Source organism: Puntigrus tetrazona, chromosome 4, assembly GCF_018831695.1.
Source record: "Puntigrus tetrazona isolate hp1 chromosome 4, ASM1883169v1, whole genome shotgun sequence".
NCBI classification, from domain to species: Eukaryota; Metazoa; Chordata; class Actinopteri; order Cypriniformes; family Cyprinidae; genus Puntigrus; species Puntigrus tetrazona.
In genome coordinates, this window is record NC_056702.1 from 2,952,346 (window position 1) to 2,978,066 (window position 25,721).

Below are 25,721 nucleotides of genomic sequence, written 5' to 3' on the forward strand. Positions count from 1 at the left end.
ACTATTTTTAAATAGTTGCTAGTATATGCTATATACTACACAGTATGCGGTAAGCAGTATGACATTCTGAATAGAGTCCCATTTTATGACTTTTTGTGCATAAAAATTCAGTTTACTGAACGACTGCATTCAGTAGTACTGTATTTACTGAAGTGTAAAAAGTGTATTTTTGTCTTCTTTGCATGTGGGCGGCCTTATAAGGAGTACATATGTGTGTGTGTGTGTGTGTGTGTGTGTGTGTGTGTGTGTGTGTGTGTGTGTGGTGCATAGCTGTTGGTGGTGCTTCCGTGCTCATGAATCAGTTTTTGTATTGTAAGGCCCCTCCTATTTCATTATATCTCTTTTAGAATACTAAAAATAGAGTTACAGAATGAAGATTTCCTTCCCTACATTAGCTTGTAGCGTTCATTACTGCGATTATCTCCAATCTTCCACTCGTCACATTCTCCGTGCTCTAACACACTTCGTAAACATAAAGCTCAGACACAAGCGCTATGCCCATTATTGAAGGATCAACCTAAAATATAAATAGTACGTTTATAAGTAGTGACCAGGTTTTCCGTCCGGTCTGAATATAGCTCTTTATTTAGCCTAGCGGCTCAGGGCTTTGGCATTCACCGTGAGTCCCCCTGACAAATAGTGCAGCAATTTAAGTCTATTACGTTAGGCGCATTAATCTGAATCAACGTCAACCTTAAGTTCTTTCACAAGCGTCAAGTCGTTTCCTCGATCGCTATCTCTGCTAAGCCAGGACCGGCCTACAACGAGATTGTAGCTATGGGATAAAGTCATCATTTGGAAGCGCTTGCGGGGGAACAGAGCGTCTGCGTGGAGGACAGTGGTGAAGCTTACTGTGAAGTGTATTGGAAAGGGCACTGGAAGTGAACTAGGCTAAATAAAAAAAGACTGTTTTGGAACAGCCTGTTCATTATCTGCTTGGCCTTTAACTAAGCCCTGTGCTGATTCTGAATGCGTCCTTACAAGAGATTGCAGTAGAAAAGGGGGATTAGAGTATTCCTGGCTTCGTGGACCACTCGTAGTTTGTTTACTGATTGTCTATTGCGTAAGACACGGGACGGTACTTGTGAAAAAGTCAGGTGTCCGACAGGAAACCAAACAATGCTTAAAAGGCACTAAGTTGATATTACGAACAAGAACTAATTATTTATGTTTTATAATTATTTATGCATGCTTTACGTGATTGTGATGACTGCATCATTTTTAATTGTATGCAGGGTTGTAATTGTATAAATTAAAGCAAAAAAATTAAATACTATAAATTAGTATATATGTATATATATATATACACGTACACATTAACCCTAACTTTTTCCTAAATGTGTTTTTCATTTAAAGCAAGTTTACCTTGTACTAAGTACTAAAATAACTAAAACTAACACTGAAATAAAAATTAATAATAAGAGAAACTGTATAGACATATAAAAACACAACAAAATATAATAAAAGCATTTCAATTATGATGCTTACACATGTTGGCATTGCACATTTGATTTTAGTTTTTTTTAGTTTAAAATTTATGTAGAAAAAGTATTGAATTGTATACTATTTTAAAATAAAAAAAGGCAAAATAAAATACAATGCTAAAATAAATGCTAAAAAAAAGGGGTTAAAGTATTTGTTCCCAGCGTTCTCAGCTGCTGTCACTTTCCCTCTTTTTTTTGTTCTGTCATATCTGATCTCAGTTGTCCCTGCTCTTTGATAAGACTCTAGCCCAGCGGAGACTCTCTCCACCGCAGGATCCCCGCTGTGAGCTCGGCCTTATCCACGTGGAAACCCAGAGAACAGGGCAGAACATGTGACAGGCCTCCTCTTTAACAAACATCACAGTAACTTTGCGGCAATGTCATCTCTAGCGAAGCAGCTTCATTTAAATCCACAGTTCAACGTTACACAAAAGCGAATATAGAGCTTGAACTGAATAATTAGAGGCAACTCGGGGATGACAAAAGTGTATGGAGCGGAGCTAAAATAGGTTGATTGGTCTAGTAATGCATACAGCTACTTATGTGTGAATTGCGCGGTACTCTAATGTGCTATAGTTTTCATTTTCTCCATCAACCCCAATACCTTGCCACAAGGATATGCAACTGGAGCTGGAGCAATGTTCTGCAATATTTTGTAAATGTTCCCTTTTTACGATGAGCATGCAAGTCGCAGCAGCGGCCGTCACCCAATTCAGTCAGAACACATGCTGACCTGCTGAGCGAGAGGGATGTTAGCGTGGCCTCAGGGGAGACAGACCCCAGATATCTGAAAACTCAGTGATCCAGTGTTAAACCCCAGTTATTACCTACCAGTTGGTAGTCGTCGTCACTTTTAAACCATGTTATATTTCGTTTGTTATATTGCAAACAGTCTTACTTGTAATCAGTAGCTTTGTTTTGAATTGACATGTCCTCACGATGTTTCATCAAAATATATTATTTCCTTCTGGTAGGCAGTGCCGCATTTTTACAAATCAATTCATTCCCAATAGGACCATTGTTCTGTTATAGGTTGTGGGTGCCATGTCATTATAATATAATATAAAATTACTATAAAATAATAAAACTATTACCTAATATTCATGTCAACAACAGTTCAGTATGCCGTACTTCTAAAAAAATTCAAAACTGCTTGATAATTGTGACTGTTTAGGTTTAAAAAAGGAGTAAATATTTATCATTGTAGGGTGATGTAGAAGTTATTTTGCATTCAATGTCGCCTACAAGCATTAAATCTATTGTTTTTTTAATTAAAAAACTAAGAAATATTGTGCATGGAAAGTATGCTTATTGTATGCCCGTTTTCATAAAAATAATTATATTATTTAATGACAGTTTGCACATTTTCCAAGTGTCCAGATCTTTTTTAGAGCTATGAATGTCCTCAGTATTCTTGTAGGAAACACATAATTTCTAACTGGAGGTACATGTTCACAGAACTGATGAATAATAGTCTAATTATTATAGTAGACAGTTAATAATTAATGACAGTAAGATTAGAACTCTCCAGCTAGGAATAGCAAATGTCAGCTAAAGACTAAAACTGAATGTTTGTTTTGTTTGCCTTCTGATAAATGTTAGAGCAACACCCAGTCCATCTCTGGAGTTTGCCTCAGTCCTTTCAAAAGGTTTCTTTTTCATTAAGCTTCTCTTTCCACATCACATCTTTTCCCCTCCCATTCTCTTTCTTCCTCTCTCTGGCCATGTTTCACGAGAGACCTACTTTGGAAAAGTTCCATTACAGGTTGTCCCCTCAGAAGGGATCTAAATAAAGTGACTTTTAATGTAAGTGTCTTGTATGTGCGTGTCCCATTTGTGCAGCCGGAACCGCGGCAGGTTGTTGTCCCCGAGTTGCGCTGGTCTCAACGTTGGTCAGATATAAACCCCCTCTTTCACCACTCTCTTACACTCAAAGATGGATGATACCAATGCTGTGTTTTTTGCGGCACGAGTTAAAAGCCAGAGTTTAATGCTTGCCTATATATGCTTTAATCTGGAATCCAAAATGTTAACAATATTGAATGTGATCGATATATAATGATTTAGAGAAAATCTGTGCATGAGCTTTGCAGCCGCTCGGCTCAAAACACAGACAATGACAAGGTCGATCTATCTTCACGGTATCCCAGCATGCTTTCTGTGAAACCAAAGTTTTATACTTGCCTATAGGTGGTTGTTTTAATCCGTAATCCAAATTAGAACAATACTAGGACTGATTAATAAACAGAGAAGTTGGGCATTGCTGTTGCTTTGTAGCATGTTTGATCCATCTCTACGGTATCCCAGCATGCTCCCCGTTTGATTTCTCTAGGGTATCTGAGGCTGGTTCGCTCTCTCTCTCTCTCATAAAGGGGTGTACGTGCGCCCGGACAGGCTATTACACTGACTGATTTCCTTCTTTGTCTCTATTGCACACGTTCATCAGATAAAGCTTCTATCTCTCTGTCGTGCCATGAAATATGAGACAAGAGGATAACTCGAGATACATTCAGCCATCGCTCTTTCAGTCATACACGCATAAACTCTGTCCCAAAACCCAGCGAGCTGCCCACCTAGGCATCATAGGAGATGGAGATGGGGGGTCTTTTTCCTGTTTGTGGCTGTTACTGTACAAGTTTAGCCCCCTTTCCCGTAACGCTATTTGTAATTGAGGTATTTGCATAATGGCCTGCGGTTGTTGTACAAGAGTGCTCATCATGTCTGTTTAATTGAAAGCTCTTTGTTGTAGTTTGTGGAACAGAACGTTCAAGCGCAACCCCTCCTTTGATGAGCAAGCTCTCGTGTGGAGTCGTTTCTGTAAATCAAGTGTGTTCGTCAGCGGACCAATCAGTGCATGTGTGTGTTTTTAAACCATCTGTAGTGACTGACTGCACAGTTGTTATTTCTACACGATTTGAGACGAAAAATTATTTTCATCACTGTAGCTTAATGCAATGAGGTTGCATCTAGGTTACTATACCAAAAATTATTTTTGTGGATGTGAATTTTATATATCATTTATAAGCTTCTGTAATTGATATATAATTGTGTATACATTTTTTAAGGTTATATGCACCACAAAAATGTTTTATCAGTTGAAGCATTTTTATTAAAAGGAAACAGAAGCCAGTCAAAGTTCACTGACTTGAATCCTGCGCTTACAAATTCCCTGAATATGTATGATTATTTAAATGAGTTCCTAATTTACTGACAAAGCTTTGATAATACTTGCTAGTATAATCCTGTGCATGCTCTGAGGATGCTTTATTGCTGTTAACACATGTCTGGCCTTTCTTTGACTCCTCTTTACATGTGCGTGTGTGTCAGAGGGGGGAAAAAGGATGATGTTTTGTATGTTCAGCTTAATCGCACAGTATACCCAAAATCATTTGTTCCAACACTGCTTTGAAGAAAGTTCATGCTGCTCTTTTCTATACAGCAAATGCATATGGTAACCAGTAAAATAACTTGAAACCACATGATAGCTTTGTATCCAGAATTTAAGATGTTCACTTAAAATGCACACATGCATTTAGTTATGATATACACAGGTACGCAGGCTTCAGCAGACTTTAATATTAATTATTGAGTCCTTTAAGGTGCATTTTTCTACCTTAAAAGCAACTTTTCTTGACTTACACACTCACTGATTTTCTGCCTTATGAAACGACAGCACTGGAGTTTTTGATGCCCTGTGTGTGTGTGTGTGTGTGTGTGTGTGTGTGTGTGCAAGTGTGTGTGATTCCTGCTGTGCATCACCTCCTCCCCTGTATTTCCTGGTTAGGTATCAGATCAGTATTATCAGATCAGTGGGAACAATAGAACAGAACAGGATAATGTGTGTGTGTGTCTCTCTCGAGTTTTATGTGCTTAAGGGATTGTCTGCTCCCCTGACACAGACAAAGCAAATTTATCTTGTGAAAAAAAAAAGATAGAAAGAGAATCAGGTAAGAGGTTGCGATAGCTGTATCCTCTCTAGTTCGTTAGCGGCAGAAACAGGAGGCTAGATTGGGCGGCTTGTGCGTGTCTCGGGCTCAAAGCGGTAGGAGCGCTCAGATCCGACTCTGCCTGTGATGTGATTTGATCACATATCTTAATAGAGTTACCATGGAGCTTCATCTGTGTTCCCCCACAGTGCCCTTGCATGCGCTGTCTGTCTCTCTCTTGCTGTTTGCAGGTGCAGCTACAGAGAGAATATGCAGGCTTCCTGTGGTTTGTACCAGTGTGCGCTGTTACTCCATTCACAGCGCAAAAACACACAAATAAACACGCACACACACATGCAATGCGCCGAATAAACGTTGCTCAATGCAAAATCGTGTTTTTAGTTCGGAGCGAGAGGTTTTGGTAACAGATGTTTGATAATAGGGGCTTTTAGGAAGAGGGTGAGATCTCAGCTGTGTTATTCTACGAGAGATTTGTGTGTTTTGAGGGCACGGGGTGCTGGCTTTCTGCAGACGAGAGTGTATTAGTGTTGCTTCATCAAATGCGGTGACCCAAAACCGACCCTTTTAATTCATCTCACATGTTTGCGGCCCTGCGCACGGGTCACTTTCTGTCATCTTTCACTTTACCGCTAAAAGAAAGTGAAAAGAAATGGTTTCACTGGCGTGGGCTTTTAACCTTCGGACTTGGGTAAACAGCAAAGACAAACATGGTTTGATATTTTGTGAAGAAAATGTGCCACTTGCTCGCATGTGGGTGGTTGCTAAGGTTTTGAGAGTGGTTCGGGTAGTTGCTAGGTTGTTTTTTGAATTTTTTTTTTTTATTCTGAACATTTTGGTCTATTGATAGCTCAGGCCCTTCCTTCATTGTAAGGAAATATGGATTTATTGCCCATTTTATTGTCTGCCAAGCAAAAAAAATTGATAATTTAGAGAAGCAATAGCACACTTTTTTTCAACATTTTTGTTCTGTTTTTAAATACCACAAAACTTTTTGAAAGCAAGGACCCCTAAATATGAGTAAACGTGCAAAATAAAGTGCTTTATATAATAATATATAATGTTTATTTTATTGTATTATAGAAATATTCTAAAAAGTAGTATTAATAAATATTTAAAAAAATATATACATTCTTTTTATTCAATTCAATATTTTATTTTATTGTAAAATACCTTTTTAAAATGTAGCTTATTATTTATTTATCAAAAACCTTTTTTGGCATGCTTATTTTATTTTATGTGTATTTTATTTTATTTTATGTGTATTATTTTTTGTAACACTTAGTGAGCCCTAAAAACACATTTCTTCTTTTCACTATCAAAATTTGCACACTACTAGACTACCTAGCACCTTGCATGTTATGAAAACATAAGTGGCACATTTAAACCCTCCTTAAATCACCAACTACTGTATTATTACCATCTAATAAAATCATTGTGCCACGATACAGCACTCTTCTAGGGAGAAGTTTTTATTCTAGTCATTTAATGCAGTTTGTATACATTATCTTCCATTTTCCACAGTTCTGTTAGTACCGAGTAGAGTAAGAACATATAGTCATTTAAAATAAGAACTCGCTTGGTGTTAATTTTAGAGAATGAACAAGACGCAGTAGAAAAGAGAAAAGTGGGATTTTGCGGTGATGAATTGGAGGGAGCGTGCAGTCAGAATGAGAAGATAATAAGACGTGTAATTACCCATGGTCCTTTGGGCCTGCCCTGGATAATATCTCAGAGAGAGTGCGAAAGCAATGCCAGAGCGAGTGTTCTTTTTACAGTGAATGTTCTTGCGCTATTTCGTGCAGCTCCAGCTCCTTCCTTCATCCCTTATGTGCCCCGAGTGTCCTCTTGTCTTCCTGGCCCTCACAGATCTGTCTGATTCACGTCTGTCTCTTCTGTAGACTTGCTGTCAATAGGCTGATCATCACTTTCGTAACCATGGTAACTGCATATGGATGCTCCAAAACGGATGTAGTTAAGGGGGTTTGACACCCTGGCTCCGGTAATTACCCATGATCCTCTTTTGCGTTACAAAAAAACGTCAATTAACAGGTGGGCATAGAGTGCGATTGTGTTTGATGAAATTTCAGTGATTTATAGAAAAGCCCTCCAAACTTTCATCTAGCTCACTGTATGTGTGTGTGTAGCTCTATGACTCAGGGCTTTTTACTGAAATTACAGGCTTCTGCAACCCACTGGTCGTCATATGAGTCACGACCTTAGGGAGACGCAGACACATAAACACACACACACACACACACACATCTCTGATCACACCTCGTCAATCGCACCCACTCGCTTGTATTTGTGCCAACGGCCGTAGATGAGTGTCAGTATGAATCATGCACCATTATAAACTTTTTCGCTGTTAGTGTGCTCAACAATGAAAACTTATTTGAAGCGTGGAGCTGATCAATACACACACGCACGCACACACAAACTCCTTTCTGAAACCAAAAGAGCTGCCTACCTAGACGACACTTTTAAGGCATCATAGGTGTGCTTTAAGTCTGCTTTAGGCTTAATCTTGTTTTGGCCATGGCGTAACAACATAGGGAGATAAAAGCTGTTTTTAATGTAAATCTCAGATTTGATCATAATCAGCAACAAGGAACAACCAACATATTTTTTTTAATTGGTCTGGGTATCTCCGACCACAGTGAAATCTCATTGCTCCTTTTGACTGTATATTAAACATTAAATGCCAGAGATTTCCTTTAAGAAGGTTAGGTACCAGAAGCTGATCCCAGAATATACTGTACAGTGCTCCAAGATAGCTGACGAATTAAGAGAAATGTAGATTTTTTTTTTGCTTTGTTTGTTTGTTTAGGGCTGCACAAATTTGCACAATCTCTTGTGCAACAACAGACTTAAGTAAGAGTAAAAATAAATAAATACACACACACACACACACACACACACACACACACACACACACACATACATACATATATACATAACCTGATATGACAATGCAACATTATTTCAACTACATTTTCCCCAAAACCTTAAAAATAGACACTTTACTTACAGTTATTGTGCTTTCTATGGATATAAAATCACTTTTGTGAATTTCTATTGATACAGACATCTTAACGTCTTTGACCCATATACATTGCTACATTGCTGTAGTTTATTGCTGCTGCTGCATGGAAGTACAGGAACTGGCTACTGCCGGTGCATATCAATCAATCAATCATTTTTATTTATATAGCGCTTTTAACAACACAGGTTGCATCAAATCACTGTACAGTATAATGACAGGGATGTATAATGACAGGGATGTATAATGACTAGAGTGACCAATTTCTTATTAAATGCAGAGACGGTCTCTGTAGTCAATTCAACTATAATCACTAGAAGTTAAGTGTCCCCAACCAAGCAAGCCAGAGGCGACAGCGGCAAGGAAACAAAACCCCATGCATACAATGGCGATACAGTGGCGTGAGTATTTAAGACATGCTGCTGCTGCAGCCATATAAATACAAGGCAGTAAGCTCATTGGCTGCATATGCAACATGAACCAATCAGCTTGTGCCAAGTCGTTTATTTCTCTGAATATTGAACAACCTGTCAGTCTGTGCCATCTAGATTTTCATGACTGAACTATATATTTTACATCAAAACATATTTTAAATAGAGCGTTGTGCAAACATCGCAGTTTCAGATTTATTCTGATAGTGTAGCCATATGCATAATGTTATGAAAGATTTCTATTTCAAATAAATGTTATTCAATAATTTAATCAATGAATTCTGAAAGAAAGGACCAGTTTTTAAAATATTAAGCACCAGCTGTTTAAGATGTTATGTTACTGTTTTGTTACTGTTAATCAAATAAATGCCACATTGATGAGCAAGCGACATTCACAAATATTAAAAAAATTCTTGCTAGAGTTGACTGTTGTTGTTCAACATGTGCATATATTCTATGCAATCAAACATTTTTCGTGCATTGCATGTTTAGCTAAGTTTTATAAGAGTTTCTGTCTGTGTAAAGTGAATGTTTCAGCTCAGTTTGATGTGATAACAACCATAAAACTGGTTTTATTGAAGTCAGACCACTAGTTAATCTGTCTAAATCAGGCTGTCAAATTAGGTTACACCAGTAAAAGCCATTCTTAAGTGTTAGACTGAGTAGAAATAAATCTGTTAGATGCTTAGCACCGTTTTAGGATGCTGCCTAAGAAGGCAGCTTCTCCTGTAAGCTGTAACCAGCATGGCAGTGCACTAGGTTGGGGATCAGAGATCCAGTCTCATATTTCTGTGCACTCACTGTGATTAAATCAAGAAATGATACGCTATGGTTTCTCGGGGAGCATGAAATACAGTATGCAGAAAGGCTTTCTCATTAAACACTGTATGGCTCATTCTCTTTAGCTATGAACAGATGGATGTCAAATCCCCTGCCATTACTAAAGGAAGGGTGATACATTATTTCGGACAGTTAGATCAATAAAGCATCTCAGTGCTACAGCTGCAAGGTTTCCTAGCAACAAGCGTGCAGGGTGCTTTGATCTGATCCGAACATTCCAAATGTTTTTTTTGAATATTTGAAATATTTTCGAAACATTCCAAAAACATTTTTCTGCAGATATCAGAACAACTAATTAATGTCAACTACAGTTGCATATTCACGAATGTCTCAATGCGAACGGATCGGCGGCTGAATTGTCGCACGCATAAATCGAAGCTGTTGACGCTTCCAACAGATCATTTATTTTTGCAGTGCAGACTATTGATCGCTGCAGGCAAAGAAACCAATTGCAACGATTAATTGTCGGAAGTTAATAAATTATAGGTTCAGTGTGCCTGTGTGTGTGTGTGTGTGTGTTAGTTTCAGGGTTTGGTTGATGAATTGTTGGGTTAGACAACTTAAATGAATAGTTCACCCAATAATTAAACTTGGCTGAAAATTTACTCACCCTCAGGCTATCCAAGTTATAGAGGAGTTTCTTTATTCATTGGAACAGATTTGAATTTAGTATTATATCACTTGCTTACCATACTCTGTATTTGCAGTGAGAATGAGAGTCCAAAGAGCTGATAAAAAGTAATCCAGCTGATTAAACAACATCTTTTAAAGCAAAATGCTGCATTTTTAAAAGAAATAAATCCATAATTTAGCCATTTTTATCTATAAATGTGCTTAAATTAAGAGTCCTTTATCTGTAATATTGTTTAATCCAGTGAAAGTCATGTTGTCTGAATCAGGAGAGAAATATGCAGAGATCAAGCAATGTTCTAAACGCATATGTTGTTGGATGTTGGATAGTGGATGGCCTTTTTTTTAACTAGAGGAACCATTATTATGGACATTATAGGGTGAAAACACCTAATGATGGATTTGTTTCTTACAAATATTTTGCTTAAAGACATTAACTGGATAGACTGGCGTCGTGTGCTTGTTTGGACTCTCATTCTGTCTGCACCCATTCACTGCAGAGCAGCCTTTTCCTGCAGGTCATGTTGTTTTAAATGAGTTTATTTGTTTATTTGGCATCTAGTGTGAGATTTCAACACCACACGGTATGTGTAATAGTTTTTACTACACATTCAAACCTAGGCTGTAATTGCTGCCGTGGCAACAGCGCTATTGAATTTATGATGGGTGTGCATGTGTGTCTTAGGGCTGATGTAAACGTTCATCTAATCTTCTAGCGTGTGCATGTGTGCTTGCCCGCTTTCACATGATCATTGACTCTAAATCTTCACAGCTCCTGCGTCAGCATAACCTCTGCGCAGAAGGACCCCGATTAAACTATACATTCAGTATTTACTACCTGTCATGTGATTATGCTATCTCAGGCTCAGCCACAGTATCTAATCTTCTCTACAGGAAGTGCATGCATTCCTGGGGGAAATCGAATGTGCACCAGTCCATTCACTAATTCACACGATCTTTTGTCTGGACCATAATTAAAAAGATTAACCCTTTCGTCACCTCGTCACTGCAGACTGATACTTTTTAGTATTTATTTTTAGTTTGAAGTGGTACAGCATGCACTTCTTGTTGCGGACGGTCGTGAAAAAGCAGTAATGCACAGAGTGGCTAAAATGTGTACCGCAAACTAACACGCTACATGTAGAAGAAAACAAATATGGGTTCTGTTCGTCTTAAAGCGTTCATGTTAGTTTCAGGTTGTGGTTGATAAATAGTTGGGTCAGATGACTTAAATGGTCTCCGGTCTCAAGATGTAGGTTCTGTACCCTCAAAGCACAGTGTTTTCCTGCAGGTAATGTTGTTTAAATGAGATCTTCCTGGGGTTCATTTGTCTGTTTGGCATCTAGTTTGAGAAATCGGCACCACACAGTATGTGTAATAGCTTTTACTTCATATTCCAACCTAGGCTGTAATTGCACACTTGTAGCAATATGAGATACTATAGACCTATACACACACACACACACACACACATATATACACACATATATAACACATTACATTTACAACAAATTATATACTCCATAAAATGTATTATTTGGCTAATTATTTGAATGAAAATTTGTTCAGTTTGATGAACAGAGTTATATATTATCTCTATTTTAAAAATAGATTATAAATAAATTATTGTATAATATTATTTTGCCATCCAAGGTAATAAACTGTCTTAATTTTTACAATTATTTTTAATTTTTCAAATAAAATCAAGATTTTAAATGGTTCAGTCAATCATTTTCGCAAGGAAATATGAATATTTGAGTATTTTTAATGTTACAAACATACATTTTACGTTGTTGATGGAAAAGATTACATTTTTAATTGTTGATGACATTACATTTTAATACTAGCATGGCAACGGAAAAGATAAACATACTTTTTAAAATGAAAAGAATCTCTGATATCATCAGCTTCAAATATTATAGCAATCATTAAACAACTACATTGTACGGTCGTAGCATATACTACACATCGGCTTTTCCATTTCCTTCTCTCTTAATGAGAAAAACTTCAAGTAAATTGTTTCTGTCAGGTTCAGCTGCTGATCTGTTAATCTGAGTGGGGTTCAGGCAGAAGAGAGGAAGCGGTTTGGAGCTGTGCTGAGATTATCTTTTATTTTTAACATGAGAAGCGGAGCATTATCTCTCTGTCTGGTGTGTGTGAGACTTTGGAGCCACGTCCACATCAACTCTCGGGCTTATAGTTTGACACACACCCACACTTACACACACTCGGGGAGAGAGACATATACTGTAATCACATTCAGCAGTATTTTTAGGGTGATATGCAGCTGTTGGTTTTATGGAGGCAGTGTATAGAAGTGACTTTAAAACACTGTGCGCAAACAACCTCTGCTTCATTTAAAGTTGTGTTTTTGCACCTCTGTTTTAATGGGCTCTAAACAAGAGATTGAGTCTTAGGCAATCAATTGCACTGGATTTCTGCTCTTGCTTTAATTTCCTTTGGCAGCGGGAGCGATTCCTTTAACATCAAACGGAATGGCGATTCGTCGCGGAAAAACGCTTACGAATACTTAAAGCGGAAAATAATTGAAACGAGCCATTGTATCTCCAATGGTTATTTGCAAAGCAGTTTTTGAATTCTGAAAAAAAAAAAAAAAATGCAGTCCTTGGAGAACGAGGACTGTTTTTATGCCCTCGGTTTCTCATTTCTAAGGCTTTTTCTGTTCACTTGAGTAGTTGCTAGCTGATTACATCATCAGTCTCTCCGTGTACCCTTCTTAAGAGTGCTGTAACAAAACGGATTTGGACTGAAGGGTCAGACAAAGGGAAGCGTCTAAGACGCATGAATAACCAAATTCACCGTTCGTTGCAACATTTATTGACATCAGGTTAATGAGTGACTAGGAACGTGCTGAAATGAAAATATTTTGCAGTAGAGAGGAAGTCATTTTTTTACATGCGTCTTAAATCACGATTTAATTGCATATAATGATTATACTATACTGAAAGTGACTCTTTGCACATTTCTGCATTGGGTACTTCGAAGAAGCATTTTTAGGATATCGTTAAATTGTTGATTTTTTTTTTATGTATGTGTAGTTTATTCACGTCTGGTTTATTAAATTTTTTGTGTTTTTATCAGCTTTGCGCAGACTACAATACTAACACTGTTAGTACACAATGTGCATGCTGTGCGTAGTATGCACATTTTCTGTATGCATGCAATATATATGTTCGACTACATAAAAAAGTATACAAACCAGTATACAAACCACTCTTGAGGGAATATTGTATCCCACAATGCAAAATTAACTAAATAAATACATATATAAATAATAACAACATCAAATCATATTTATATCTGAGTGACAACCAAAGTGAACATGTCGAAAACAGTTAATATTTTTGTGGAAACTGTATTAGATTTTTTCTCAAGATTCTTTGTTAAACAGAAAAGTCTTCATATAAATAATAACAACTCTTGTTTAATTTAATGCATCGCTGCTGAATGCAATTTTTTTTTTTTCTAATTTCCACAAAAACAAACTGACCCCAAACCTTTTGCAGATTCTTTGGAGGACCAATGTCATCTGGGCCTTTGCTCCATATCATTTCAATGAAAGCCCGTACAGATGGTCCCCTTTTTCAATTACGTCTCTCTCTCAGCTGAGCTTTTCACTTAAGCTTGATGTTTTAACATGATTTTTTTGGGGGTAGTGTAATTAACATTCATTGAGGCCTTGTTAATCGTAACTCAATCCCGTCCTCTTTAAACCAGCTCTCATTGTCTGTCTATTTCTCTCCAGTTTAGGCAGTAATAAGTGGATGTTATGTGTATAATTTGTCAACCGCTCCCTAGAGGAGAGCGCAGCGGCGCAGAAAGCCTTCCAGCGAGGAATGCGCCGTTTGCGCTCACATGAGTCACCGACTGACAATCACAACGGCTCCGTTCCCTCCCGTATGAGCACTTGTCGATGCATATTGACATACAGTTTCCTCAGCAGAGGCCAAGCTCACACATACATACGCGAATAGCACCAGGAAACTCCATAGCATTATTTCCGCACAAATCACAGAGGCGGCGGAGCCTTGCTGACAAAATTCCAGTCATTCGGCACTAGCCGGCCCGCTGCCCTCGTTTTAGAAACACAAATTGAAGCACATTTACAAACACACAAACTCATTTTTCTTCTTGCTTGTTTGCTTCTCTCTCTCTCGCCGTGGAGGTTATATCGCAAGCGCAGCTGGGGTTTCAATCTGCAGCTGCACTTGTGGATACAGAAATGATATGCCGGTGTTTTATATGTGTGTCTGTGCGTTTGCTTGTGGTCTTGCTGGTTCGGCTGTATCTAGTTTGATTACGATTCGGCGAGCCTGTCGCGACACGCCTGCCATGCGCACGGGCACCGAAAAACACACACGCTTGATTACATCTGACAGGTAGTGGCTCTCACATATCATATAAATCTACCTTGTGTCGCTCTCTCACCTGTGGCCTGAAATTAATGTCATTTATGGAGTGAGTGTGTGAGTGAGTGTGTGTGTGTGTGTGTGTGTGTGTGTGTGTTAGGCCGCAGTGGTGATGTGTGTTGGCGGCTTCATTCACATTTTCTCTTCACCATTCATTCATCACGATTTGCTCTCCCGCTACGTGCCATGCTCCCTGTCGTCTCACACCTCCCTTCCTGCCTGGCTTCCTGTCTCTTCTTTTCCATTTTTCATTTTCATTAAATTTGAGATGTGTTTCATTTACGGTGCTTTGCAAAGGCACTGCATCTATTACGACTGTGTTAGGAATTCGAATAAACTCATAATTGGTGGTTGAGGCTAATATTTAGAGAACAAAGTGGTTTACCTCAGGGCTATCTATCTATCTATCTATCTATCTATCTATCTATCTATCTATCTATCTATCTATCTATCTATCTATCTATCTATCTATCTATCTATCCGTCCATCTATCCATCAATCTGTCATCCATCTATCCGTCCATCTGTCATCCATCTATCCCTTTACCTATCTGTCTATCTATCCATCTATCTGTCTATCCATACATACATATTGTATAGTTACCTGCAAAACACTTAAACCATAAAAAAACTATTACTGTAAGATCAATTTAAACGTAAATCTATTTTGATTCAGTTTTACTCCTTGCACTAAAACAACAAAAACAGAAATAAAAACGTAGAAAAACATAAAATGACTAAAACGTAATATTAATAATAATATTAAAATGGAGAATGTAAAAATAAAAACAATTCAAAATATTAAAAGCGATAATAGCATTTGAAAGATATTGAAATAACACTGTTTTACAATGTAATATACATGTATATCCGCTAATACAGCAATATAACAACATATACATTATAACATAATAACAGTATAATAAAATATACTGTGTGGATTGCATAAATTGTTTAAACATAAATAATAAATGTACACAATATGTATATATTCAAAATTAACGGAGGTGTGCATTATTTATTTTTAAGGTTATACATTTGGTAACTGCCTTTAGATGAAACAATCAATCAGTCAGGCATATATTGGTTTATCAAGAAAAAATGAAACTAGCCCTGACCTGGAGCGAGAAATAAGCTTTGACTGCATAGCAACCATCTGGAACAGCCTACCAGCACCCTAGCAACCATCCAGAACTTATATGTACCACCATTTATTTCACTTCTGTTTTATTAACAGTGCAAATCACAGTATGCTGTCTTCCTCATCATTTGCTCTTTTTCGCTTTGTTCTGCCTCTTTGCTTGCTGTGTGAAAAGCAGTACATAGGTGACAGTTGCTGGGGAGCTTAGAGGAGTTGATTTTGGCTCCGGCGTTGCATGCTTAGCAGTCCAACCTGAATATGTCTTATGATTCATGTTCACGTTGCATTGAACAGAGCTGAGAAAATATGACAGACTTAATCAGGGATGTGTGTGTGTGTGTGTTCTGGATGGCATTTGCAAAAAATAATTCTACAGTAATTTTGGTACATTTAATCCTATTTTAAAGTATTCTTCCTTCAAGCACATGAATCTCGCAAAATCATGTCTGGATCATACTTCATCTTAAAATCAAAAGGCAGTGCAGCACAGAATACACAGGGGAGAACAAAGAGCATTGTCCAATCCCAGTCCACCAGAGAGGAAGCACATCACTAATAGCAAGGCATAAAAGTCAAGAATCCTACAACAGTAAAACTAAAAACAACTGAAGAATTAAAAAATACAGAGTGAAGAAGCAGCATTTCTGCCCTTCTTATTTATGTAATTAAAAAGAATAATTTTGTCTAAGCACAATGACTAATTAAGTGATATAAATGAATAAAAAGCAAAATGACTAATTTATGTTAATTTCAATTCATTAATTAAAAGGCAAACTCACGTGTATATGCATTTTTACTGAAAATAAGAAACTAAATAAATACATGGGTTTCCTTTTTGTACAATTAAAAAAATTATTTTACATATGAGTTCATTTGCAAAAAATAGTTTTAACAATTCTCAAAAATCATATTTTATGCATTTCAATTAATCTCAGTCAAACTGCAGTTGTTGTTGTTTTTACCTAGGTTAAAAAAATAACTAAAACTAAAAAACAACTAATTAACACAATAAAAACATGACAGCATAATAAAATACACAGTTTTCTGTTTTTGCAAATAGACAATACTCTATACACACACACACACACACACACATGAACTTTTTGGAACATGTATTAAGATTGATAAAGATCATGATAGAAGATATCGGAAACAGAAAAATGAGCTTTACATTTATTGTGTGTGTGTGTGTGTGTGTGTGTGACCTGGTAACAAGAAGCCTCTGTGGCCACATGTCCAGTCATGCTGAAGAGTGTGTTTGGTGTATAACGCAGCAGCAGCATAGCAACAGTGTGAGATTGCCTAAGCAAATATTCCCTAATTCTTTGCTCAGTGTTTTTAAAAGCTTTTACGTGTGCTGGCAGATGGCAGATGAGATGGAGATTTTCTCAGGGACCTCATCAGCAAATGGGTGTTCTCAAATCTCAGGCCACCCCTCTGTCTACACACACACACACACACACACACGGCGGATCATTACTTAATTCAGCTGAACTCTGAGATCTGATGGACATGTTTTAGTTTAAATGAAAAAGTAAAGGTCAGTAACCTTATACTGATCTCATTCCCAGTAAGTATTTAAAGTCCAGGTGTGTTAGCCATGTGAGCTCTATCACAAGACACAGCGGTCGATAAAGTTCATGTTAAAAAGGCAGAGTACCTTGTTAAATTAAATTAATTATTTTAAAGATTAGGTACATTATATATATGTATATATATATATATATATATATATATATATATATATATATATATATATATATATATATATATATATATATATATATATGTATAATATATTACATGTACTTGTTGTAATAAAAGGAAATATGTCTTTTCCCTGCATGTTCATGTTGCCCATGATCTAGAAAATAGCTAAAATAGGTATTACCAAGATTGACTGACTGATTAACTGGTTTGACTGACTGGTTACAGTTACTTCATGTTATGAAACTGATTCAAGCATTTCAAATTTGATCATTGCGAGATTTCATGAAACTTTAAAAGTCTGCATGAAATGAAAATTCACTATTTTTTAAAATGGATGTTACTGATCTTATTGTGCTCGATTTATCACACAGAAATTGCTAGAAAATGTAATAAATAATTATAAAAAGGCAATAAAATACCTGTTCCTTTTTAAGTTAAAAAATGAATGAATAAAAAGTGATGTAGGAAGACTAAATGCCCAACAGTGATTGTTTCATTTACATATTTCAAAAATCATTTTAACAGTGTTTTTTTTTTTTTAATTTTACTGCACATCAAAAGATCTGTTGCTACCTCCGTCACATTGCAGCATTAATATAAAGCAGTAGTGCATTTGTTCAACTGCAGTTGGAATAAAAACCAAAAAATGCAATAATTACGCAAGTAGTAATTACATCTGTTCCAGATCTAGGCCTGCAGGAGTAACCTAAGGTTAAGTTCTTTGCTCAAGGGCATTGGCAATAACTTTACCGAACTTATAGAAAACTTTAACACCACCCTACTGATGTCTTGCAAGCACTGGTGTTTCCTTTGGGAGATATCTAAATATGTGTGTTGTTGAAGAGTGTATGAGAGCAGAGATGACAACAGAAGGCTTTTAGCACCAGTGCGTAGATGCTGATGGCTGTAAACTACTTAATCACACTCAGTGCTTCTTAGACTGACTGGACAGCGTGCCACATTCATTTGTGTTAGTGTGTGTGTGTGTGTGTGTGTGTGTGTGTGTGTGTGTGTGTGTGTGCTATAGCCTTAATTCATCTCCTGCTAATGACAGCACGTGCAGCACTCCACCATTAAACATGCCTTCATCTGACGTGTACATGATGTAGGAATAAATGCACACGCATGCACGCATACTTGTAAACGTTACATGTTAGGCTTTCAGAAACGAACACCGTTTCACTGTGCAGCCTGGAGTTATAAATCACGTTTATTCACCTGGTTCCTCCCAAGAATTTACCTCCACACCTGATGGAGTTTGGGATTCTTGCCAGCACCGCCTCCGGCTTGCACAGTTGGGGTTTAAAAAAAAATATTCAGCAATATTATTGTTTTGACCGCAGTGACACTATTGCATGAGAAGACATCTCAAACTGACCAATGCTTTTGTCTTCTGCACAGCTGCTTAATAACCAAAACAAGTTTCTCTGAGACGGACTAATTTTGAAACATTGTAACTGAATTGAACTGAATCAACATAGAACTGGCTTGAGCTAAGTAGCGACACCATAGAGCTACTTTATAGCCGAATGAAATGGGTTTCATAATTGGCATGTTTTGCAAAATCCAATGCATCAGTCGAATGTTGATTCAGTTCAGTTCAATCACATGTTGATTTATCAGTTAAGAACAAATTACTAATGAATTGAACTGAACTGAATCAACTCGCTGAATGACGATAATGTTGTCTTCTGTACAGATGTTTATAACTCAATCAAATTTCGCAACACTTATCAAGTCTGTTCATTGTTGTCAGTTTTAACATGCTGATGTTGCATAATGTCAATTAGGAAGAATCAGAATAGCTGAATTTATTGATTAATTTTACAACACTGAAAACTTTTTTCTGCATGTCTCTGTAGTAGTTTTGGATAGTAACCTCATGTTCTAAAACACAGTATAGTACTTGATATTACATAACATTTAAAATACAGTCTTATTAACTTGTTCCAAAAGCATCCAACCAGCACTGTCTGTATTTCCCAGCTCTTCTATCATAAATGAAGCCATTAACCCTCTTTGCTCTCTCTCTTTTAAAGGGGTGCGTTCTCAGAGGTGGTGTTGGCAGAGGAGAGGTCCACGGGAAAGATGTTCGCGGTGAAGTGCATCCCTAAAAAAGCGCTGAAGGGAAAGGAGAGCAGCATCGAGAATGAGATTGCCGTTCTACGCAAGTGAGTTCCATTTCCCGTACCACACCTGTACCCATGGCAACAGCATCACCCCTCTCTTCCACACTCATTCTCTCAGTTTGCCAGTTGATAGGAGCTTGTTTGCCTGAGGTTTGACCTCCAGTTACCTTGGTAACTCCGGTGCCCTCGTCCAATTACAGCAGGGAAGCTCCCACAGATGTTCTCTCTCCGTGAAGCCGCACGCGCGTGAGTGTGGACGGAGGCTTCCACTGTGTTTTGAATGGAAAACAAGCGCATGCTTGCTGCATACTGAATGCACAGTATATACCGTTTGCTTCCTATTGTAATTAAAGATAGTCTGCATAATTTTTGCTTTTTTGTTTTGGAATAAATACTTTATGTAAAAGACAAAAATGTAATTTTACCGGTTTTAGTTCAATCACACACTGCCTTTTTAAAAGAAATTATTACTTTTATTAAGCAAGGATGCATTAAATTGATTCTTTTTTTTTCATATTATTTTTGGAATAAATCCAATTTTTTCAACCAATTTTAGCCTGATTTTAGTATCGTGTCAGCTGTTTTTTTTTTAACAAATTAATACTTTTATTATTAATTTTATTAATAAATGTATAATATTAATAATTAAATTTTTATTATAAATGTATTTACTCAAAAAATCATTAAAAATATTAAGCAGCACAAAAGTTTATAAGAAGAAGAAATGTTTCTTGAGCTTTAGAACGAACTGGAATAATGATTCTGAAAATGTAGCTTTGTCATCACAAAAATATTTAATGATTTATAAATAAATATATATTTAAAAAATGTAAAGGTTAAAAAAACCCTCTTATTTTAAATTGTAACCTTTTTAATACATAAGTGAACTTCTTCCTAAGAGATTTTCCCAAAATGTAGTGCATTTTTACTACATATGTGGTGTAGTAGGCCAAAGATGGCAGGTTGTGAAGTCATTTTTTTTAAATCAGTGAGCTCATGAATATTAATTAGCTAGCGTTTACGTTGCCAGGCAGTTTTGCCTAATTGATATTCACGAAGTGTTCCTCGCTGACTTGGCATGGACACAACATCAGCTTTACCTTTGTGCAGACATTCAAATTGGTCGTATTTACATTTATTTTATTTACTTATTTTTTAGTCACTTTAATCTTGACATGCTTTTTTCTGAACGCAATCCAAAATAATATTTAGATGTGAGCTAAATCAGTGCCTAGTGCAATAGAGCACTTTGTCAGATGTCTCTGCGTTCGATATTCCCTTTCTTTATTAAACTTATCACTCCACGACTTTTTTTAATTTGCCCACTCTAGCTCAAAGCAGAGCAAAGAAAATCAGCCTGTCGCATACAAGCATCGAGCTTAACACATTTCTCAGGAATTGTACCACCGCCGTTGCAAATGAAAGCAGGTGTGTTCGGGTGTGTGTGACATATGGCGTGTGACGGGTGTTTCCCCCGAGACTCATCAGGAAAGGCTGCCTGTGATTCTGACACGGGCTTCTGTTGTCACAGGTTTTGTCCTTCAAGTCTCGGCCTTCCTCGTCTCATATCACGGGAACCAAATGATCGACAGCTTGTCTGCCATCTCCTGGGCGATGCCACAGGCCTGTAATTAGCTCGAGCGAGCGCAAGCACGAGCGTTCGTTTCTTCATTGTCTGCCTTGCCTGCATACGTGGAAGATATTTCCTTCGCATCTACAAACGAGATAATGAGACGCCCTCATAGGTTAGGGTTTAATCTTCGCAATACCTGCAGAGAATCGCTATCGTACACTCCCGGCGTGCCTCGGAGTCATGCTGCCTGACTGACTAATGTTATGTTTAAATACTTAAGTCAATTCAATTTATCCAGACACGGGACTCGCTAACCCGGAGGGGAAAACTGTATTGCTCAAAGGCCGCTCTTCCGTAGCTCACGAGACGTAATCGAGCTCTAATTAGGCTTGATGTGAAGTTTCCAGTCAGAAATGTTTCAGTCCGCACTGATAGGGAAAATGCTGCGTAAGGCTATAGTCAATCAAGGGCATATTGGGATTAATATTGTGGACCAATGAGACTTCAAGGTGGGCGGGGCTAGCCCGCAGTATCACTTGTCAGGACAAAAATAAGCCGTTATCGCTTTGTTTAAAATGTAAACTCTTGTCACAGATGTTTCTTTGGAAATTTCTTAGAAGAACAAATACAAAAAAAGATCATTTTAAGGCAAATTTTGACATGGAAAAAGTATTGTGAAAAAGCAGTACACTTTTGCATACTTTTAGTGAGAGAACTTGATACTTCATGATATATATTTATATGCAAACTCAATGTAATGTTTTCAGACACCTCAAAAGAAAAATTACATTAATTGCAATTCGCTTTTAACAATTTAATAATATTTAAAATACATTAACTTTGAATGTAATATTAAATAACATACTAAAGTTAAAATCAGCCAAGCAGTTGTTCCTTTTTTTAAACATAATGATCTAATTTCTACGATTTGTGCTTTTTTTTTTTATGTTAAATGTAAAACTGAACAGTACAAATGCACATTTTTCCAAGTGGCCGTTATCTTAGTAAACTTGAGGACAGAAGATATTGTCCTGGGAATTTTCTTTGTGAAAAAAAAAAAAATAACATCTGAGAAGCAGATCTCCATTCTCCAGTTAATCTAATTTCTTTCATTCTTGGAAAAGCAACTGAGACATTAAAGGTATAGTTTGCCTGAAAATGACAGGTTTGGAACAAGTGTAGGGTGAATTTCATTTTTGGGTGAACGTTGCTTTTGAAAATAGGTCTCATTTGTGTGTGTGTGTGTGTGTGTGTGTGTGTGTGTGTGTGTTTTAAATGAGAATGAATTTCACTCCACATCAGATAATGTGAATCACTTATTACTTAAAAGCACCCGGCACAAAAGGAAGCGAGACGCAGCTTTCAGCAGAAAATAGCTAGTCATTCTACCTTTTTTATTGTTAAATGATTTCTTTTTATTGGCACTCAGGAGTGTTTTTTTGTGAAATAATGGAAAAAGGAGCGCGTTTTTTTTTTTTTTTTTTGTTCCGCGTTCTGCTTTCACCCCTATTCCTTAGTGCTTTTTCCTCTTGAATCAAAAGAGAAGATGGTTTCAGAGGCAGCGGATGAGTCGTGCTACAGCTTCTGCCCACTCACTGCTGAAGGAAAAAGAGAGAGAGAGAGCGAAAAAAGACAAGAGGGAAGAAGCAGCGAGCGCATGAAAGAGGGATATTAAGCCAGTGAATGGCTTTGTGATCCTCCAGCAGACGGGTTTTCCATAATCAGTTTTGAAAAATCAATACGTCAAAGGGTGAATCGACCTACAGGTTTTGTTCGAGAAGAAAAAGTAGCGCATGTCTTCGCTTATTCGTTTGTTTCCAAAGCTAAATGTTTTAATATGCTGCATCAGAGGTGACTCCCAGTTCATTGAATCGCGAATCGATACGAAACCGCTAAATGAATCACTTGCTCTCAGATTTATCCATACCTCAGTAACCCTTTTATATATTAGACTACAATACAAGGAGCATTTCTAACAAAAACCAACGCCTCTTGGCCGCTCGGAGGCGTTTTACTGCAGTCTTTTATTCTGCTTTTCTCTGAACTGAAAGCTTTTTTCCATTTTATCCGGGCTCAATGAAAGGGCCGTTTCTGAGATGATTGCCCTGTACCTGTAGGGATCAACGTACGCATGAACAAAGAGAGTTAATTATAGGAAACTGAGGTGGGGTGGGTAAAAAAACAAATGTATCATCCATACTCGTCGATGTCCATTATGAGCGTGTGTGTGCACGCGCGCGTCTTGTTATTGTCCGCTCACTTGCGTCATTCCCTGGCCTGTTATCATGTGCCAGTTGGACCCGCTGATCAGAATTCACTTAAAATGCAACGCTAATGTGTATACACACAGCCGTCCGTGACTGTGTTACCATGACGAGAGGAGAGAGAGAGAGATGTTAACTGCAGGGAAGGAGAGGAGAAGAAAAACAAAACAAAAAAATATTGCCAGGGATGAAAAAAGCCACTTTTTTTTTTTAAAAGCAGGCACCCTAACATCCATTAGATGACAACAATTGCGCATCTGAATGCTTCAAAAGCCATTTAGTCATTAGTTTTTGGCATGCGACAATATACCGTATATACATGCAAATGTAAATTCAATTAAAATGTTATTTACTTTAGCCTTAAACGCGTGCACAGATATGTGCGCAGTGATTTGTCGCGGGAAAAGCATACTTGCTAGAGCATGTGAGCGCATAGCATAAAACACGGCAGTGTTTATTGTACATTTTATGGGCTTATGGAAATGTGCGCCGCTGATGTATTTATACGCTTATGAGAAGATCCGGAATGTTCCACTCCCTTAAATTAAGTTCCTAAACAAACCCAGAGGCGAAGTGAGCTAGATTGCAGCAATCACACACACAAAAATAAATAAAAACGATAAATGCATCTTTTAAAAATTGCAATTATAGCTAGGCCTGCCTTCACACACACATATACATACACATATATATATATTAAAAACATGACTTTAAATGTAATGTTTTATTCAAATTAAAAGATTAGCATATTTTTATATGTCTCTGATAATAATACATATCTGCTAATAAAAATTGTTCATTTTATGCATTTTCCTTTTTTCGCAGAATTAAGCACGAGAACATAGTGGCGTTGGAGGACATCTATGAAAGCTCCAATCACCTCTACCTAATAATGCAGCTGTGAGTATTTTCGATGCTTACACAATTACCCACAACGCACTGCGCTCTTCCCGTCTTCCTGTTCGTTCTGTGGACATTTTAACAAACAAATGCCCAATTATTTGCTCGTGTATGTCCAAACATTTGGAGTTGGTAAGGTTTTGTGCAATGTACCCGTGATACAGTTTTTTCAAGATCCTTTAATGAAAACGTTATTTCATTTATTATCATAAATACCTTTCCTGTCACTTTTGATGGTGTCTGTGGTTCATGATTTTCAGCCATTTCAGAACTGAGTGAACTATGACTTTAACACATTACCGCCCACATCGTCATCTCCTTATCAGTATTCAGCAACCCAGCGGGGGCGTCGCTAACTCATTTCACATGCAAAGAGGTTAGCCCATCATAACTGAGGTCGTTTGCATATTGAAGTCTTAAAAGTACAGTAACAAAAAAGGCCCGTTTGATTCCAAGGGTCAGATAGAGGGCGGAAAGCGATCGTGTAAAACTAAATTCCAACAAAAAACCTTGACAGACGTATAACAAAAGCTCTGGTGCTCATCTTTATGCAATCCTCAGACATTTCTGCACTTAAAAACGCTGCATTTTGTGTTTTTGCTCTTTGATTAAACAGCAGTTGACAGTCTGACCTCTTGCTCAAGTATTAAAGTGACTTCCGTGCCGTCCCTCGCTTCAGCTCGGTTTCGACGAGCTTAATGTTCGCATGAATGCACAAAAATTAATCTGGAAAGCGATAAGGAAAAAAGGTTGGCACGGTGGGCCACGACCCAGATCACGGCGATCTGGAGGATGAAGAATGTGGATCTGGACAGGGAGGAAGAGAGAGGGTGGCAGTCTGGTGAGTTGGCTGAGCGCTGCTGTACGCTGACGTAGAGACGTTGCGTAACATCGGTGATGGGTAGCAGAATGTGCATGTCTGTCCAGGACAGCAAACACACACACACACACACACACACACACACGCACATTGATATTTGTGGTTTGTGGGAACTCTCCATCGGCGTAATGTTTTTTTTCCTCTGTCATACCCATGTCATTAAACAAATTTCTGTCCCTGTAAGCCACAAAAACCAGTACACACACACACACACACACACATCTTAATGTATGTGTGTGTATCATATGCATTTAAAGAGAAAAATGAGCCCTCTCTCGCTATTATAAAAATATGGCATGAACGGTGATTTACTGCATCAGAGC

The 25,721-nt window shown here is 37.5% G+C and overlaps 1 protein-coding gene across 1 annotated transcript in view; it reads left to right on the plus strand.

The window, feature by feature from the left end:
- The window catches only part of camk1da (calcium/calmodulin-dependent protein kinase 1Da), a 50,576-nt gene that overhangs the window by 8,422 nt on the left and 16,433 nt on the right, over positions 1–25,721 (plus strand). Inside the window, exons 2-3 of the mRNA XM_043236798.1 lie at positions 19,692–19,823; positions 24,444–24,518. Of these exons, the coding sequence (XP_043092733.1) occupies positions 19,692–19,823; positions 24,444–24,518 (207 nt within the window). The remainder of the gene's footprint in view (positions 1–19,691; positions 19,824–24,443; positions 24,519–25,721) is intronic.